This window comes from Arvicola amphibius, chromosome 12 (genome assembly GCF_903992535.2).
Source record: "Arvicola amphibius chromosome 12, mArvAmp1.2, whole genome shotgun sequence".
Classification (NCBI taxonomy): Eukaryota; Metazoa; Chordata; class Mammalia; order Rodentia; family Cricetidae; genus Arvicola; species Arvicola amphibius.
In genome coordinates this window covers 80,200,909-80,220,573 of record NC_052058.2, presented here as the reverse complement: position 1 = coordinate 80,220,573, position 19,665 = coordinate 80,200,909, and the positions used below count along the sequence as shown (strand labels likewise).

The window sequence follows — 19,665 nt, the reverse complement described above, 5'->3', positions numbered from 1 at the left end:
TTTTCTTGATGACCCTTGTTTGCTGATGATCAAGTCCATGACCCCAAGGAATCTATATTAGCCGTGAGAAATTTACCACCCTCTTGACTTAGTACTTAGTACACTGAAATACAAACTAGTACTCTAATAAAACAGCTATTTCTGTTTTATACTAGAAACTATAAAATATTATAAGTAAGTAAGACATACTGAAAAATAAACTTCAAAAATATTTTTCTGTAAAATGTGGAAAAATCTTATCTAATGTAGGTGTTTAGTCATACATGTAAAACAACTTTTTGTTTACCTTCACACAATGGAATATCATTGACCCACCCATCTGCATCACATTCACGGTAATCAATCTCACCTAACAGTTGATACCTAAAAATGAAAACAAAAAAATGTATTGAGACATCATGTATTTTTACGTACTTTTAAGCTCTTGACTGTTATGGTTGTCCTCCATTAAGAACTTTTTAAGGAAAAAAATCTTTCTCTTTCTTGTATTATTCTCATATTGTTCCTAATTATTAATAGAAAGAAACACTTCAGCAGAATGCATTAGTCAAGGAACTTGGATTTAAGGTTTACTTAATGCTTGTTGTAGAGGAGATGGAATAATTGACTATAAATGTGATCTCTAGCTCCCTTATGTGCCCTCTTCTGACAGCAAAACAAAATTCCTTGTAAAGGCTTTCTATTCACAGCAGAGGCCAACCCATTATGCTATGCTCCTTCAGACATTCTGTAAAATTCTACACAAAACTTTCCTGGACCTTTCATGGAGGGAGGGAAGAGGAGGAGATAATGGTTGCCCATGTAGATCCATACAGAAAAAACCTTTTTGTGATGTCATCTCAAAATCACCTACATGAAGAACAATAAAGTGATTGTTCATAAGGAATCATCCTTCTGAATAATATGTAACTAAACTTACACCCAACAGAGAAAATGAAGACAGACATATAAGAATCAAAAGGTTGAGCAATAAACAGGGATGCACTAAACCTGCTCCATTCGTAGTTTTTAGTTCTAGGTTAAAAAAATAGACAAAGTATTCTCCCATAAAAATTTAAATTAATGTGAACTACTTTACCTACTGATTCTACATGGTGTGAGAACTTTCATTGATAAGTGTCAGTAACTTGACCAACAGATTTCCGTTGGTGATTGAAGCTCAATATACAAAGTTATTGACATAACAGGGTTCTATCAGTGTTTGCTCTTGATACAGACAAGCTGAAAGAGGCAATAATGAACTCAAGAAAGACAGAGTCAGAGGAAAATATCCAGTTCATTTTTTCACCAAATTGTAAATATAAGTTCTGAGACTATGGAAATCAAATGAAGAAAACATATGAATTTTGATTCCCATTTTGAGCACAAGTGTGAAACCCAAATAAGGGAGGCTAGCCTGGGATGTAATATCTCAAAGGTGAACAGCGGAACAGCCTGAAAAACTCATGCCAAGGCAATCCTTGTTGGCTTGTACAATAAGGTGAGAGGTGATGAATGAAAATTGGGATAAAAATGAGTTTGAAAAATCTCCTTCAGGTCATGGGCAAGGAGAAGATAAATAAGAAATGAGTATCTGATGAGTACTTTCAGGATCCCAGGATTTTTTTAAGGGTTTTAAATGTAGGTCATATTTATATCCCCTGCCTATGCCATGATGCTGATGGGAAGTTTCCACTTTTGTCAGAGAGGGATAGAAATGAGTTAATAGTTTATGAACATTGAGTATTTGAGTTTGGAAATGTTTTAGAGCTAATTATAAATCTGAAAAATTTAAACTGTTAATAGTTTATATCTTTAAGTTGGGAAATAAAGGAGGAAAATGAAAAAATTCCATTCACAATGTTTAATTTTATTTATACTTATTTTGCATAATACTATAGAATTCTTAATTTTCCCATATGAACACTCAAAATAATCTGTGGCAATAGAGAAAAATTATAGAAGACTCAGTAATGATTTCAGCCTTGATACCCAGTAGCTGGTCAGAGTGTAGAGTCAAAGATTCTGAAAAAAAAATAGCCTTTGGGTTCCATAAATAAAAATAATTTGCATACTACTAAGCTTTAAAATAGACAGACATTTCACTCACAAGTAAAAGTCTTGCTTTCTTGGTCTGTTTGTGGGGCCCAGTAATAGGACCAGGATCTCTCCTGGTGCAGGAGCTGGCTTTTTGGAACCTATTCCCTATGGTGGGTGCTTCACTCAGCCTTGATGCTGGGGTGGTGGCAGCTTGGTCCTGCTTCAACTTGTTATGCAGTGCTTTGTTAACTTTCATGGGAGGCCTTACCTTTTATGAGGAGTGGATGGGGGCGTAGAAAGAAGGTGGGGGAGGAAACAGAGGAGAGGAAAAAGTGGAAACTGTGGCTGGTATGTAAAAAAATAAATAATTTAATAAAAAAGGTAAAATAAAAAAGTCTTGCTTTCTTTAAATACTGTAAAATCTTTTCAAGAGGGTTACCATATAACATAGTTGTTTTCAGAATTCCTATTGCCCCATTATATAAAATTTTCCCATTTCACATAATATTGTTCAAATAATAGAATTTAGTAAGATATTGCCAGCTGAACACTTTTGTGTGTACTGACTTAACACTCCCTTATTTCAACACTATGCCAGAATAATCATAACTCACCTAACTTTCTAATGTTATGAAGATAGTATGGCATTCAAATAAAATTACTCACATCATAGCTTTATGTATGTTATTCTTTAAATGTTGATAGAAAAAAATAGTCTCATTAAAGCACAAACTTGTAGACTTTCTACTTGCAATTTCAATGACAAGCCTTAATATTGACAACATACCCCTCATTGCAGGTATAAACAACCTTTGCACCAAACTCAAACCCAGTTCCAACTTCCAGCCTAAAGGACCCAAAGGGTGTGTCTCCAGGATGCCCACATGGCTTTTCTAAAATTAAAATAAAATAAAGATTCAGTATTAGAGTACAGTCCATTGAACACACCTAATTTAGGAGTTGGAGGGGGGCACATTTGAATATCATTGAATAGAAGGGAAACTTAAAACAGCAAAGAGTATTTTTAAGTTGAAGCTAACTGCCTAATTCCATTTTTGATTTTGGAGGATTACTACATTTTAAAATGATTTTTCTATATTTTAGTTACAATAGGGATATAATTTTATGGTGTTACAACACAAAACATGCAGTACATTCTAAAATAAGATTTATTTTAAGGTTCTCATACATGGAGTACTTACTCCGACATATCCTGGATGGGTGTAAAGCCACCCATTTTCCACTCCTGCATACTTTAACAATGGTCCCAAGTGTTCGGTATCCAGGGCGGCATTTGTAGGTAGCCTGAGTGTTTTCTGGATATGATTGTTCAGACCAAGAACCTGTTAGAATTTCTGTATTTTCTTTTGGTGGAGGACCTTTACAATCTACAATACAAACAAACCAATATTTGAAATACCTATTTACATAGATACAACAAACCTTAAATATAAAAGCAAATGGTGTTGTCAACAAAGACAATTTTTAAAAGCTTCACATTTGGGGGAAAGTAGAATATTAAGAACTGCTAGTGAAACACAGGGTTCACAGAGAGTGGTCTTACTGGTATGTTCTGATGTAGGTCCTCTGCATATATGCTATGGGTGTGTATCTTGGTGTTAGCAGGAGTTGGGGATATCTCTGACTACTTTGCCTGTGCTTGGGATCCTTTTCCTTCTACTGGGTCAATTTGTCCAGTCCTGATATGAGTGAGGGATTGTGCCTAGTCTTATTGTAAATTGTTATGCCATGTTCAGTTGATATCCTTGGTAAACCTGTTGGTGTTTGTTTTTTGGGAGGGAGGGAGCTGTAGGTATAGATCTAGGGGAGAGGGAAGCTGTGAGGAATGAGGAGGGGAGGGATGGGTGAAGTGGAGCTAGAGGAAACTGCAGTCAAGATTTAATGTATGGAAAGCATATTTTTTTTTAAAAGGAAGAAAAGAATGGCTAATATGACGAAAGTTGAAGCAATCTCAAGAAAGGGGACTGAAGCCACAACTCACACTGAACCTGAAAATGTGTGCTCTGTCTTAGTCAATGAGGACTGCTAGGACAAAAAGTCTACAGGTTGGGAAGCTTAAACATAATGTATTCCTAACAAGTAATGTTCTTTGTTCCCAGCAGGTGAGGAGTGGGAAGTGGAGTGGGGGAATAGAAAGGCAAATAATAATGGAATGAAATAGATTTTGATGCATTTTCTCTTATTTCTTTTTTAGGACTCTATTCTCATAACCTCATCTAAACTTAATTACATTCCCAAGACCCATCTCTGCTTCAATATATTGGTTTGGAGAGAGAACAAATACAATGTCCACATTAAGTCAGCAATTATATCACTGAAAGTACATCCAAGAGATGCATGTGCAGGTGAACTCAATTTCATTTGTGGTAAAGATCATGACAATGTGGCTTATATTCAGAATTAGAAAGTACAACCTAAGCAGTTGAATTAATAAACATTTACAAGCATGTGGTAAGTATTACATCAACATAAAACATATTTAGATAATGGATGTAAAACCATAATATTGTATCAGAGATTCTAGGATTATTAATATCAACATAAAGTCTAAGAACAACATTGTATATGTCATGCAGTCATACACAGGCTGTGAAACAATGAAGAGCAAAAATGTAAATACAGCTTGGAGGAATTTGTTGTATTTGGAAGAGATAAGTGGGGATCCTCTGGGGTGCTGGGAATTCTCTGTGTCTTGGTGTGAATGAATAATAATTAGTAATATACTATATTCATAGTTTATTCATTAAACTATGTGTATGTTATATAATATGTGTATATTATATATAATATAAACATGTGTATTATATAATTTAAACTTAAAATTAACAAAATATCTGTGTGTTCTATTATATTTACTTTTCAATAGATTAACTAAGGATAGTATATTAAAAGTGGGAAGAAAATTAATAACTAAGTTTGTACCTCTTATTTGATTTATTTATTTTTCATTTTCATCTTCTGGTTAAGGGCATGGAGATTTAAACACCTAATAACTTTTCCACGGTATCTGAAAGTGGCAGAATGGAAACTGAACACAAGTTTTGAAAACAGGGGAGCTTATGTTTTTCAACCATTTCTTATGGTTTGGGGTTGGGAAGTAAATTCGAGGTACCGTGCTTTCTTATTGAGTTTTATAGGAGAAACATTTTTGTTTATGTTTCTAACAGAAAAGTTCAAAAATATAGGAAAAGTTTGAGTTTACAGTGAAAATAAGTGCCCATGTTTAATATTTTACTGCAATAGTTGTACCTACATCCTTCTATGTACCAATCCTTTTGCCTATTTATTATTTTCCCAAGAGCTGGAATTATAGCTATGGAATGTTAGCGCTATGGAATAGAATTGTTTTTAATGATGCCTGTTGGTTAATTTTATAATAAATACCCTGATGTTTAAATGCCTGTGTTAGTAAACCCAAAATGTTGGTTCCTATGGCAGATTACAGTACTTTTTATCGATTATATATATATATATATATATATATATATATATATATAATTATTACTTTAATTGCTAGATTCATTTTTTTCTGATTTTGTATCAATTTACCACTCTGTTCTAAACTTCATCTTTTACAGACAAAAGAATAACCTGAGGCAAGTTCCACCTAGAATTTATCTATAGGACATCATTATACAACATGAGATGAAATAAAAGATGGCTGGAGCTTATAGGAGAATAAAACATTTGTTTAGGTTGGCAGGTACACATATTTTCTTTGAGTATTTTCCTAATGTTTAGAACTCCTGCCTTAGTGAACTTGTGTAATAAATTACAGTACATTAATTTTTCATCATTTCAGTAACTAAGCTTCTGTACACTAGATGGCGCAAATACCCCACCACCACTACCGCAGAAAAATCTTGGTGCTTCAAAATGAGAGCTCTGGCAATTAAAAATAATGCTGCTATGAACATAGTTGAACAAATGCTTTTGTAGTCTGGTTGGGCATCTCTTGGGTAAATTCCCAAGAGTGGAATTGCTGGGTCCTGGGGTAAGTTGATCCCGAATTTCCTGAGAAACCGCCACACTGCTTTCCAAAGTGGTTGCACAAGTTTGCATTCCCACCAGCAATGGATGAGTGTACCCCTTATCCCACAACCTCTCCAGCAAAGGCTATCATTGGTGTTTCTGATTTTAGCCAATCTGACAGGTGTAAGATGGTATCTCAAAGTTGTTTTGATTTGCATTTCCCTGATAGCTAAGGAGGTTGAGCATGACCTTAAGTGTCTTTTGGCCATTTGAACTTCTTCTCTTGAGAAATCTCTGTTCAGTCCAGAACCTGGAAACAACCTAGATGCCCTTCAGTGGAAGAATGGATGAAGAAACTGTGGAATATATACATATTAGGATACTACTCAGCGATAAAAAACAATGACATCTTGAATTTTGCAGGCAAATGGATGGAAATAGAAAACACTATTCTAAGTGAGGTAACACAGACCCAAAAAGATGAACATGGGATGTACTCACTCATAATCGGTTTCTAGCCATAATTAAAGGACATCGAGCCTATAATGCGTGATCCTTGAGAAGACAATAAGAAGATGAACCCAAAGAAAAAAAACATACAGTTATCCTCCTGGATATTAACCTTTACCTGGCGATGGATGGAGATAGAGACAGAGCCCCACATTGGAGCACCGGACTGAGCTCCCAAGGTCCTGATGAGGAGCAGAAGAAGAGAGAACATGAGAAAAAAAGTCAGAACCGTGAGGGATGCGTTCATCCACTGAGATGGCGGGACAGAACTAACGGGAGATCACCAAGTCCAGTTGGAATGGGACTGATGGAACATCCGACCAAACCGGACTCTCTGAAAGTGGCTGATGGTGGAGGCTCACCGAGAAGCCAAGGACAATGGTGATGGGCTTGGTCTCTATGACAAGGACGGGCTCTGTGTGAGCCTTGTCAGTTTGGTTGCTCACCTTCCTGGACCTGGGGGATTGGGAGGACCTTGGACTTAACATAGTGTAGGGAACCCTGATGGCTCTTTGGCCTGGAGAGGGAGGGAGTGGGGGTATGGGTGGAGGGGAAAGGAGGGAAGGGGAAGGAGGAGGGGAGGAGATGGAAATTTTTAATAAAAAAAATGAGAAAAAAAATGAGAGGTCTGTTTAGGACTGTACTCCATTTTTTTATTGGAAAAAATGTGTAGCCCAGGCTGGCCTCGAACTCGTGATCCTCCTGCCTCTGCCTCCTTCAGCAAATCCTACCGGCATTGGGATATATATCCAAAGGATGCTCAAGACGCAGTAATACTACTTTTGGGTATATATCCAAAGGATGCTCAATTGTGCCACAACGACATTTGCTCAACTATGTTCACAGCAGCTTTGTTTGACATAGCCAGAACCTGGAAACAACCTAAATGCCCCTCGACTGAAGAATGGATAAGAAAAATGTGGTACATTTACACAGCACAAAAAAATAATGACACCTTGAATTTTGCAGGAAAAAAATGGATGGAGCTAGAAAATATTATTTTGAGTGAGGTAACCCACACCCAGAAAGACAATTATCACATGTACTCACCCATAGGTGGTTTTTAAACATAAAGAAATGAAAACCAGCCTACAAACCACAATCCCAGAGAACATAGACAGCAATGAGGACACTAAGAGAGACTTACATAGATCTAATCTACATGGGAAGTAAAAAAAGACAAGATCTCCCTAGTAAATTGGGAGCATTGGGGACCTTGGGGGAGGGGTGAAGAGGGAGGGGAGCAGAGAAAACATGTTCAGAGGGATGATTCATCTCCAAACCCCTGAGAAGGGTAAGACTTCTGCTTCTAGCTCCCAGTGAATGAGTGAACTCACCTTTCTTGTGCCTACATATTTATTCAGATTCTGAAAAAAAAGCCAGATCCTAGTGTAGGAAGTAACACAGTTGACAGTTCATGTTGTTTTCCAAAACTGCCTGTGTTGATTTTCTCTTTACTTGGCTGAATTTGTCAATTTCTAATATTTTTCAGAAAAGTAATGAGTGTGCATAGGTTTGACTATCTGAAAAGAGGAGTCTGTCTACTTTAACTTGAGGGAGATAATTCTATAATTTTTGAAAGTTAAAAGCAAACATCTGCTATTTTAGCAATCATGATTTGCCATTTTTATATTCAAACTTAAAGAGCTAGTATTCACCCACAAACCAGATACTATTTTTTATTTCTAATGCTAATATTTCTCTTAATGATTATTTGAAATGTTTTTGCAGAAATGAAATAAATCTTAATGAGTTTTTATTTTTTATAAAATGTATCACTTGTACCCATATTTTTGGTAGATTAAAGTAAGAGGAAGCCTTTCATTCATTTACTTTAGCATCTAAAAGGATTTTCAAAAAGTATCACTTTAAAACTATTTTCTCTTAACAGATCGTAGAATACACTATAATTGAAAACTAAAGTTATTTAGAAAAAGTAAAGTAAGTGAATAAAATGGAAATATCAAAAATAGATATTTTCATTAAAGTTCCCATCTGCCTCCTTATTGATATAAATTCATACTAATTTTATGCATATGAGTTAGTGAGAGAGTTTTTTGTTAATTAAAAACATTCAAATTGATTTATAAATAGTGCAAGACTATAAAGCTTGTAATTTTTTGAACAAAGAAATATCAGCTGTAATAAACTACTTTAAAAAAGAAACTACAAATATTTAAGTTCAAATGACATTAACAAACATTGGAAAAAATAAATTTCAATTTCTAATGTATACAGGGATGACTATGTAGTTATTTGTAAAAATGTTAACTTTGAGGACAAAATAGATCATTAAGGCTACATAGTGAACCCTTGAAGAAATCAGCAGAATCAGCTGACGTTTATGTCATCGTGAGGAGGAGGCTTGAAATCCATTCAGTCAACACTTCTGAATGGGCACTGCTTGGACTGCAGTCTCCTAACAGCAAGTATGGTTCCCAGCACATGGTTGTCTTTTTGCAAAAAAACTTTCAGTATATATTGAATGTTTCTGTAGGCTTGAGTGGTTGCCTCAAAAAGTAGCTTAGCTGCAGGATGAAGCAAATAAACCTTGAAATTTAGGCAGCACCAGTGCTGAGTGTTTTCAGTAGGATCCTGAGGATAAGAACTAAAACAAAAGGGAAAACAACTTCTTTTGAAACCCTACCCCTAATTCTTGCAGAAGTTAAGGCAGCCTTAATTAGATGTGTGGAGTTGAGTTCCAGTTTTACACAGCTTCTTTATTTCTTTCTGTATAACTGATGCTCTCACCAACCATTAGCCTCCCTTCTGCCATTGTCTGACGAACTTCTATTCAGTGTTCAAAACCTGCCTGCATGAGGCTCCTTGCCTGTGATCTCAGCACGTTGGAGAAGGGAGATTGTGAGTTGAGGCCAGTTTGTGCTATTTAGCCTGACTCTGTTTCAGAGAAACAACATAAAATGAAAACAGCAAAAATATCTCTAGACAAATGTCATCTGTTATCCTCTCCCCCTCCTGACCCATTCTAATTATTTATTTTTAATTTTACTTTTAAATTAATATGCAAAGGGTTGTATTTTATTTTTGTTCCCAACCCTATCCCATGAGACAGGGATTTTCTGTGTAGCCCTGGCTAACCTGGAACTCCTTTGAAGATGAAGCTGTCCTTGAAGACACAGAGATCCACATGATTCTGCTTCCCTAGTACTGGACTTCAGGAATTCTCCATCCCACCTGGCTCTTCTTATGGCTGTTCAAAATAGTTTTATTTTATACTCTCTACTGCTTATTCTGTTGCTTTGGGCTCTTCTTCATGTCACGTGTGTTTTCATAGCCCCTTCCTCCACATTACCCTTTCCATTTCTAGTTCCATGTCCTCAGAATTCCTACCCATGTATGTACATGTGTACATATACAATACACCAAACAAATATTAAGTGTCTGCATTAAAACTAGCTTGCAAATAAGAAAGGGAACATGCAGTGTTTGTCTCTGAGTTTGGATTCATCCATTTTCCTATTAATTTCCTAATTTCTAATTTTGTGCAGATGAACAAAATTCCATTTTGTATATATAGCTCATCTTCCCAACTTTCAGTTTCCTGCTTTAGCGATTTTATAGTTTATAAGATGAACTTCAATATTTAAATATTTAAATACACTGCTAATTCTTCTCCTGTCCCCTAAATTACTACCTCTTGGAAGGTATGATTATACCACACAGTATGTAGAAGTCATTGAAAAGTGCACTTGAATGAAAGAAAGAATGAGCACAAAGAAAACTGTAGGAGCATTTCCAGGATGTATGTTCATACAACCAATATGCAAAAATGCCACCAAGAGTGACAAGTGGGAAACTTAAAAGACAAGATCTGGAAGAGAAATAAAGGATAAGACTTGGAAAGAAAAAAAGACAAGGGAACCATTGTCTGGTGAACTTGAAGGCCCGTTGTCTGCACTGACAACTTTTCATCTGTCCATCTCCCAAGTGTGAATCTATGTTGCAGTTTTTTTAGTCAGGAATTCCTTGCATTTAGCTCAAAGTGTAAAAAAGTTCTTAGGAACCTTGGAAGGAGTGTTTCTATACTCATCCTCTGTGTATTGCATTTCCAGGTGGCACCATTTGTGTGAAACTAAGCTTTCTAAGTTAAAATGCCAGTCTCTGAAACTATTTTCTTTTTCTTTCATTTTAACCAAAATATAACAGTTTTCTCCCAATTACCTGTGTAATTTTCATATACTATGTTCTGAGAAGAACTGAAGTTAAGAACTAGGTAAGCCACCCATCCGTCAACTGAGCACACACAACTTGGTTGCCAGCATCTCCTCACATGATGAAAGGTAGGTGTGATGTGTTTGTGTGTGTGTGTGTGTGTGTGCGTGCGCGCGCGTGCATGCGTGTGTAGGAAATTGGTAAGGACTAACTGGCAATCAGAGACAGCAAACAAAAATGGATTAATCTGGGCGGCGGGAAAAAGAGTTCAAAATTGAGCAATCTAAGTCCAAAGATGAAGACTATTTACTATGTGATAATTTCTACCTCAGAATAATTCTAGCTCACAGTACTTAAGAGTTTCAGTTTAAAATAATATTCAGTAAAGGACATGCACATTTCTAGAATATGACTGTGCTGAAAGTAAGCAAGGTTTGTCTTCACAATCCTGTGAGCAATTTCTCCAGCCTTTGACAACTGAACCATTTCACACTGAAATGCTTCCTGTCTCAGAAAGACTTTGTCCTCACCTCTCCCTAATTCTCTCAGTGAAATTTTACAGTAGCACAGACTATCACTAAATTTAAATACTGTTCTTTTCACATAAATTACAGGTTGGTTGTGTTGGTGTGGTACTATAAACATGTCAAGTAATTTAAGAGTTGCAGAAGAGAAACATGGAAGACAGCCGGAACACAGCACAATGCCGAATAATACCAGTTAGGAAAATACAACACTATTCGTGAAAACATGGGTTTTGAAGGTAGGGGTTACTTGTCCCACTGAAATTAAAACCTAGTTTAGATAATTAACTACTATTACCCATTTTTCTAGTTTACACAAAGATCTATAACACTCACATACTCTCTTAGGATAGATTGCGAAGCAGCAATGTCAACAAACCTGGACCTCTGGCTCCTGGGGCCTGAGGGACTACCATGGAGGAGATGAATAAATGTCTAGATTGTACAGGGACCTTACTGCACAGGGCACATGTTTTCCTGACCTCGTCTCTGTAGTCTCCTTTTTCTGAAAATTTTGAATTCAAGGCTCAGTGAAGAATGTCTATGCTGTCTTCTAGGTCACATTTCTGATTTTTTAATTTCATATATACTTTAGTCTTTTTAATTGAGCTATACATTTCTCCATGGCTTCTGGACACTTTCCTTAAGGAAATGTCGGAATCTCCTTCTTTCCATAGCTTGTGATGAAAAGACTACTTCCCTTTTGTTCCACTTCTCAGATTCAGCAGAGGAAGGCTCTGGGGAGAAGTAAAAAAAAAACTGCAATAGGCCCAGCGTTGCTTGTGTAATTGTAAAGTGATAGCTTTGCAAGTGTAAGGAGAATATTTAATTTGCAATAGGTGCTTTGGTTGTAGTTGTGAATTCTTTCCCTTATGCCCAAACAAGAAGTCCAAACAAATACCAAGGACGAATGACTTCAGAGATTTTAATATATCTTCTGGATTTGAAACTATTATGATATTCATAGTTTAGACTGCAGCAGTAAGTCAAATTGTCCAGTATAATTTGAAATAAAAGAAATATTTAAAAGGTACATACATGTAAGTCCTGGCTTATCCTATGACAGGGTTACAAACCCCTGATATAATAAAGGAGCATAAAGGCAAAATGCCAAGATTGGTTTCATGTGCAAACTAAACCATTTTCGACTCCTAATTTTAATATGTATCCACATTATTTTCTAATTTACTACACAAATTCCTATTTCTTTTTACTATTATTTCTTTTAATTATAATATAATTGCAACAGTTTTTCATTCTCTTTGCCCCTCCCAAACCTCTCATATATCCCTTCTTTCTCTCTTTTAAATTCATGGCCTCTTATTTTCATGATTGTTATTACCTGCATATATGCAGGTAATACATATATTTCCCTAAATATAACTTGTTAAGTCTGTGTAATGTTACTATGATGTATATTTTGAGGGCTGGTCATTTTTTTTTAATGAAAGATTTTTTTCTTTTCCTCTAGGAAGGGGAATTATTGATTGCTTCTTCAGAAGGTTTTCAACAATCTGAAATTTAAAAGAAATTTCCCATTCTTCTAAGGAAGGACCAGCAACTATCCCTGTGAATTCAGTTGAGAAATGGTGACAGAAAACCTGAGCAGGTGTTTCTGGATGTTGAATTCCAGTAATTGGAAGGCTAAGTCTGGAAGACCAGGAGTTCAAGGCCAGCTTAGACCATAAGGTGAAACTCTATCTCATACAATTAAAGTGAAGACATAAAGAAAAATGGCAGATGCAGATTTCAGTTAAGATATGGTGGCCCGATGGTGGTGGCACATGACTTTAATCCAAGAACTTGGGAGGCAGAAGCAGGTGGGTCTCTGTGAGTTTGAGGCCAACCTGGTCAACAAGAGCTGTACAGAGACATCTTTTTTTTTTTTTTTTTTTTTTTTTTTTTTTTTTTTTTTTAGAAAAGATGTGGCGAACTCTACGCTACAAGTTGCCATGGACTGTGGACATAGAGTGAAGGAAAAAGTATGAGCACATTCCATATAAATTCTTTCTCTTAAGAAAAAAGCAGAAATAATTTACATCACAGTTGCCTTTTTGCCATTATATCATTGCATTTTAAATAAAACCATAAATAACTTTTCCTTCTAATCTCTAAGGAATAACTATTATTAATTCATAATTAATATATAACATCAATTTTTTCACATCAAAATCAAATTATGTTTAAAAACATTTTATCTTACACTTAAAATAACATAATATAGAATTAAATGAATTTTCCATTCTATGATTAAAATCTCTAAGCCCAAAAGGACACTTTTGTTCTTTAAACCTCCAGGATTAAAGAACACCTATCTCCCATGCTGGAAGTTTGCAGTGGTTATTTTGTTGCGTTTCACACAGGTTTAATTGGTTTGTTTCAGCAATTCTGGGCTATGAACTAATTTCATACAATATCCAATTGTGAGAGCAAATTCTTTACTTGGAAAGCTTGGGTATAATCCATTTCCCAGAACTGAAAATACACAGCTTGATTGAGGAACTCTTATCTTACAGGTTGTTCTGTAAATCTTACCCAATTCTGAAAAGCATGTGATTTTGCAAGAAGCAGCATTTACTGTTCCTAGCAGGTAGAAGTGTAAATGCAGGCAGGTACTGTACTAAAAATGTATTAGGCAGTCCTTGACATATGGAAAAAGGAAGACAAAAAGAAAACTAGATTCATAGTTATTCCTTTTTAGAATGTTTGTTAAAGTTGTACTTTTGGGTTTTTTTGTTGTTGTTTTTTAATATGGGCAGGTGTGATATCCAGTTGCCATGCTTGTGTATAGAAACTAGAACGGGGCTTGTAGGAGGCCTTTACTTCCTTTAACTGGGTCCCACAGATTTAACTCAAATAGCCAGATTCTGTGGCAAGCGTGTTCATTAACATGTTTAACCTTCGTGCTGGCCCAGTTAACAGTGGTTTGGGAAGAATATTGGTCTCATCAAGGGAGAAAAGATTTGTGAAATACTTGAGTCTTCTTCCAGGCACAGAAAGCGTTAGGATAGCATTTTTTAATCAGTCCAAAAGCCATTGTTTGATGTGTGGGATCGAAAGAAAAGCAAATATTGAAATGTATATGTAAGTGTTTTAATATTTAATCCAAGATATTCTGCATGGTGAAATTCCTGTTAAATTGATAGGCTGTTGAAATTGTTTACTTTTCAGACAGACCCAGGCTACTAGCCAAGCTGAGAAGGAAGATGAGCTCTGTGTCCACTAAAAGTCCATGAATCTTCTCATCTCTGTCTCTTCATTGTGTGAACTTTGTGAATATTATGAGATTACTCTACATAATGCTTTAGATATTAAACTCCTTCTTCATCTCTTACTGTAAAGCCCTTGGAACAGTAATGGGGACAGTGCAGCCTAACTCAGCAGTAAGAACGAGCACCACACTTCAATACATGAAAAATCATATCCAACAATAACAAGAAAATCAGCTGGATCCAGGGTATGAGAATTTTAAATCATTAATATTAAATTATCATTTATACTGCAAGGCACTTCCTTTTAATATTCAAATTCCACTTAGTGTTTATATAAACAGCTTGATTTCACTTGTATCATTTCTTAAGATTTAAGAATTAGGTAAAAATTAACTAGATCTTTTTTCATTATACATAGCTTCAAAAATATCTCAGTAAGTAGTATGAATGTAGAACATTAAAATATAAGACAAAAGCATTGAATTACGACAAAAGAAAAGGTTGAGTTATATTTAATAATATCAACACTGCTTTAAAATCTTAGCCAATATAATTATATTTCATTTTAATAATACTCATATTTTCATATATAAGGAAATGAGTACCTTAGTCTAAAAGGTGTCTGATATAAGACTTATAAGCTAAAATTCAAGGAATAATATTAGAAAATATAATTGAAATTGAATTAAAAGTGAAACATATTAAAGACTCTTAAACAAATTTTTAGAATTTGACTAAAAGATAAAACTAAGAAAACATATCTGTCTTTCTTATCTGGAGAGGTAAGGGTCCAGTCAGTGAGTAGAGGCCATGGCAAAGGCTCAAATTGCGAAGTTTTGGCTAAGTGAAACGTCTTGGAAACTGATTAACGTTGTGTTATTCACTGGATATAACAAGTGCTAAGTCAGGTATGGCAGTCGCTAGCACCTGTAACCTCAGCACATGGGGGCTGACACAGGAGGACTACAGTGAGTTCATGGACAAACTGGCTGCACCCTATTTTAAAAAATCCGAAATGGAAAAAAATAGTTAATTGAATGCTTATCACATCACTAGTTACCTACCATGATCTAGGAAAGTGAACCCCTTCATTGGATAAAGTGACTAGTTTTGATGGAATTGAACTGAATGATGGACTTGGAGCTTCTGCTATTGACATGGGGGAAGTGCCAACACTCACATTACCCAGTCAACAAATGGCTTTCACAAGCTCTATGTTCCATACATACTCATGGGGACACAGAAACCAAATAAATAAGATCTTACACATATTATATATACAGGTTATGCATCAAATTTTATAATCTTTTTATTATCATACATGCTGTTCTTTATGTGCAAAACTTTAAAGCCACAGCAGTATCAGTTGTTAGTAATGATTTCAGGAAGCATTAGAATTATGCCTGAAATAAATCCACTCACTAAAAACTTTCAAAAGCTTTCACTAAGTACAGGCATTTACATATTTCTCACTAGTTTTACATGAAGTATTTCAGGGACACTCACGCAAAGAAGGGGTTTGTACTTCATGATGACTACAAGCTAAATGACTATACCGAACTATGCACTGCAGAAACATGTCTCAAGCACTGATTGTGTTTTATATTGGGAGGAACTATCAATTATGGCAATCAAATGAACTGCTTGCAGCTTTTAAACTTACCACCAAAAGCCATTAAGCTACAGACCAGTAATTCCTTCACATTTTCTAGACTTCATTTGAATGATTGCTATGAGAAATAGTATCTGCAAATGTTTTGTAGTGCGGCTCATCCAGAAGGGAGAAAGACACTCTGTTTAAAACTTACCTTGTGCTACACAAACAGTCCATAACATAAGCCAGATAATTCTTGCTGATAGTCTCATGCTTTGGATCGTTCTAGGACGCAGAGAAGTACAGCACCATCCAGTTCTCCTCTGTTAAGAACTGTGGTTAGTGCAGGGAAAAACTTGCTCCAAAGGGAAGTTGAAAGTCTGTTTAAGAAATCAGGATTACTAGATGCTCCGCCTACCCTCCTCCCCAGCAACTTCTGCAAAATAAGCTAAAAAGTCTAGCTAGCGGCGTGGGCGTTTGATCCCTGCCCTTGCTGTGCCCTGCCTGTGACCTGCTGAATTGTTCTTGTAAATGCCAGCTTGTTTTCTTTGGAAACAAGTTCAGGTTTCTCGGAATGTGAGAAGCAGGGTCTGGTGGTTGCCTCTGGATTTCATAACGACACAACAGAAAGCAGTGAAGGCCCTTTTAAAACTCATTTAGGCAACTTCACTTAGGCAAGGTTTTCAGGACCATCAGCCGGGACCAGTAAAGAAACTTTGCTGAGATGATCACACAAAGAAGGGAATTGCTTTTCCAAATTCACGAAATAAGTCTTCCAAGGAATTCTTTTTATATGTGTGAGCCAACTTTTCCATGCTTCCTTGGATATAAACTAAAAACTCAAAATCAAGCATTTGAAATGCTAATTTTCTAACATTGAGATATCGTATGGTAAGAAATGTGGAGGTACAAAAAGTGTCAGTAGCGTGTTGCTGCAATGAATCAGAATCCAGGCAGATAATCAATGCCTAACTGCCAAACTTGCTACCTCTGCCTTCATTTCTATCTGCTTGCCTCTCCCAGTTTCTACCCACAGTCGGTGTCTCCAAGAACGTGGACTGTATTTGTCTGTACTTAGTGCATGTAAATAGGGGAGAACAATTTACTCCTTTGTTTAGCTAGAGTCCTTTTCTCAGAACTTTATTTGGGGCATCCCATTGTAGGACACAGCTCCTGCTTGTTAATTTTTGTTCTATGCAGTATTCAATTTGAATATAGGACAATTTTTAGTGATTCCTGTGCATGTTAATGATAGAATCCAGCTAGGAAGTAATACAAATAGTCCCATGATGTTATACCGTGTGGGGTTTTTAAACTGTTGCTCTATCAATCATATACATGGGTAAACTGAGCACAGGACATTTAAACATTCTCTTAAGGCCACAAGAACTTTCTAGAGTGGTATGCTAAACTCAGGGCTCTAATACCCACAATCATACATTGAATCTATACAGATAGATATTTTCCGATGGTTTGCCTCCTAATCTGGTGTGTAGAGACTCAATTGTCCATAGCTATTAGAAGAGTGTTTTGCCTTGTGGGTGTGACAGCACACATAACAACAGCAACTTAAGGAAGAAAAGGTTTGTTTTGACTCACACTTGCCATAGACAGCAGGGTAAAGACAGCCAAAGGATCAGAAGCAGCTGGTCACCTAGCAACCACAGTGCGGTTGCAGAGAGCAGTGATAAATGCTTGCTCAACTCTCTATTTCTTCAGTCTGAGACTTCACCCCACAGGAGATAAAAGAACCTCATTTCAGAGTGCTTAATGCTAATCATGTCACAACAGCTACCTTAACGTCCTAAAGTTTTGTTCATTTTAACAGACAAAATGGACAGAATGTTTGTAAACTTTGATAATACTAAAATTTACAGACATTATAAATCATGGCTGATGAAATTCTGACTTTTCTAATATTTTGATAACAAGTAACAAATTTTAATCAGCTATACAAATTAGATGTTTTTCTCTTTATCTCTAGTGAAGCCATTAATAAATTGAGGCTTATAGCAAAACAATCAAAAATATATAGACAACCAAAATATGAAAATTAAGAGCATCATAAATCTTATTATGTAAATCATATTCATATTGTATTACTTTTTAATTCTTATTCATCATTTTTGCAGATTCAAATCTATTTTATTCTATTATTTTCCAAATATCATTGAAAAAGTAATTGTACAAGTCACCTCGTGAAAAACTGGACTGAGAGTAACTCCTGCTGGTTCTCACCAGAGAAATTACATATTTATTTGAACACTAGAAGCCAAAAAGGTACAATGGCAAAAGGAAAGCAACTTTAACACATGGATCTGGCATAACTGTATGTCAACATGTAGAAGATTGCAAATATATCCATTTCTATCTCTTTGCATAAAACTCAAGTCCAAGTAGATGAAAGATGTCAACATGAAGCCAGTTACATTGAACCTAATAGAAGAGAAAATAGGAAGTAGCCTTGAATACATGGGCATAGGAGATAACTTGCTAAATATAACATCAGTAGCACATACAGTGAGAACAAAAATCAATAAATGGGACCTCCTGAAACAGAGAAGCAAGACAAAGCTACAGCCTACAGAATAGGAAAAGATCTTCACCAACTGCCACATCTGACAGAGGGATGATCTGTGGTATAGAAGGTTCTACTGACCATGTGTTGCTTTTATTGGCTAATGAATAAAGAAACTTTCTTGAGCCCCTGACAGAGTAAACAGAGGTAGGCAGGAAAAACTAAACTGAATGCTGGGAGAAAGGAAGACAGAGTCAGAGAAAAGCCATGTAGCCCCAACGCAGACAGATGCCAGAAATTTAGCCAGTAAGCCACAGCCATGTGGTGATACACAGATTTATAGAAATGGGTTGAATTAATATATATGAGTTAGCCAATAAGAAGCTAGAGCTAATGGGCCAAGCAGTGATTTAATTAATACAGTTTCTGTGTGATTATTTTGGAGTTGAGTAGCCGGGAACCAACAAAGAGTCTCCTAACAACAGTGCTCCAAAATATATAAAGAACTCAAGAAACTATACAACAAAACACTAAATAATCTAATGAAAAATGGGGTGGAGAGATAAACAGAGAATTCTCAACAGAAGAAACTCAAATGGTCAAAGGACATTTAAGGAATTACTCAATATTCTTAATCATCAGGAGAATTCAGATCAAAATGACTCTGAAATACCATCTTTCACCTGTCATAATGGCTAAGGTCAAAACTATGAGGAAAGTTTAGGCTGGAGAGGATATGGAGCAAGTGGAACACTACTTCCCTGTAGGTGGGAGTACAATCTTGTACAACCATTCTTGAAATCAGTATGGTAGTTTCTCAGAAAATTGGGAATCAATCTACCTCAATACCCAGTGATATCACTCTTGGGCATATACTCTAAGGATGCACAATCATACCACAGGGACACTTGTTCAGCAATATTTATTGCAAAATTATTAGTAATATCCAGCACCTCAAAACAACCTAGATGCCCCTCAACTGAAGACTGTATGAGAAAAATGTGGTACATTTACACAATGAAGTATTTTGACATCATAAAATTTGCAGGCATATGGATGAACTAGAAGAAACCAGATAATCCAAACTCAGAAAGACAAACACATTTTGTACTCACTCATAAA

At 35.9% G+C, this 19,665-nt stretch overlaps 1 protein-coding gene across 3 annotated transcripts in view; it reads right to left on the bottom strand.

Moving 5' to 3' along the window:
* The window catches only part of LOC119827261 (complement factor H-like), a 90,680-nt gene extending 74,249 nt beyond the window's left edge, over positions 1-16,431 (bottom strand). The window contains exons 1-4 of one of the 3 annotated variants that reach the window (XM_038348733.2): positions 16,240-16,431; positions 3,222-3,407; positions 2,807-2,912; positions 287-363 (exon numbers count right to left, since the gene is read on the bottom strand). In XM_038348733.2, the coding sequence (XP_038204661.1) occupies positions 287-363; positions 2,807-2,912; positions 3,222-3,407; positions 16,240-16,297 (427 nt within the window). In that variant the 5' untranslated portion in view covers positions 16,298-16,431. The remainder of the gene's footprint in view (positions 1-286; positions 364-2,806; positions 2,913-3,221; positions 3,408-16,239) is intronic. The other 2 variants (XM_038348731.2, XM_038348732.2) reach the window with 2 other exon arrangements.
* Between the last annotated feature and the right edge of the window lie 3,234 nt (positions 16,432-19,665).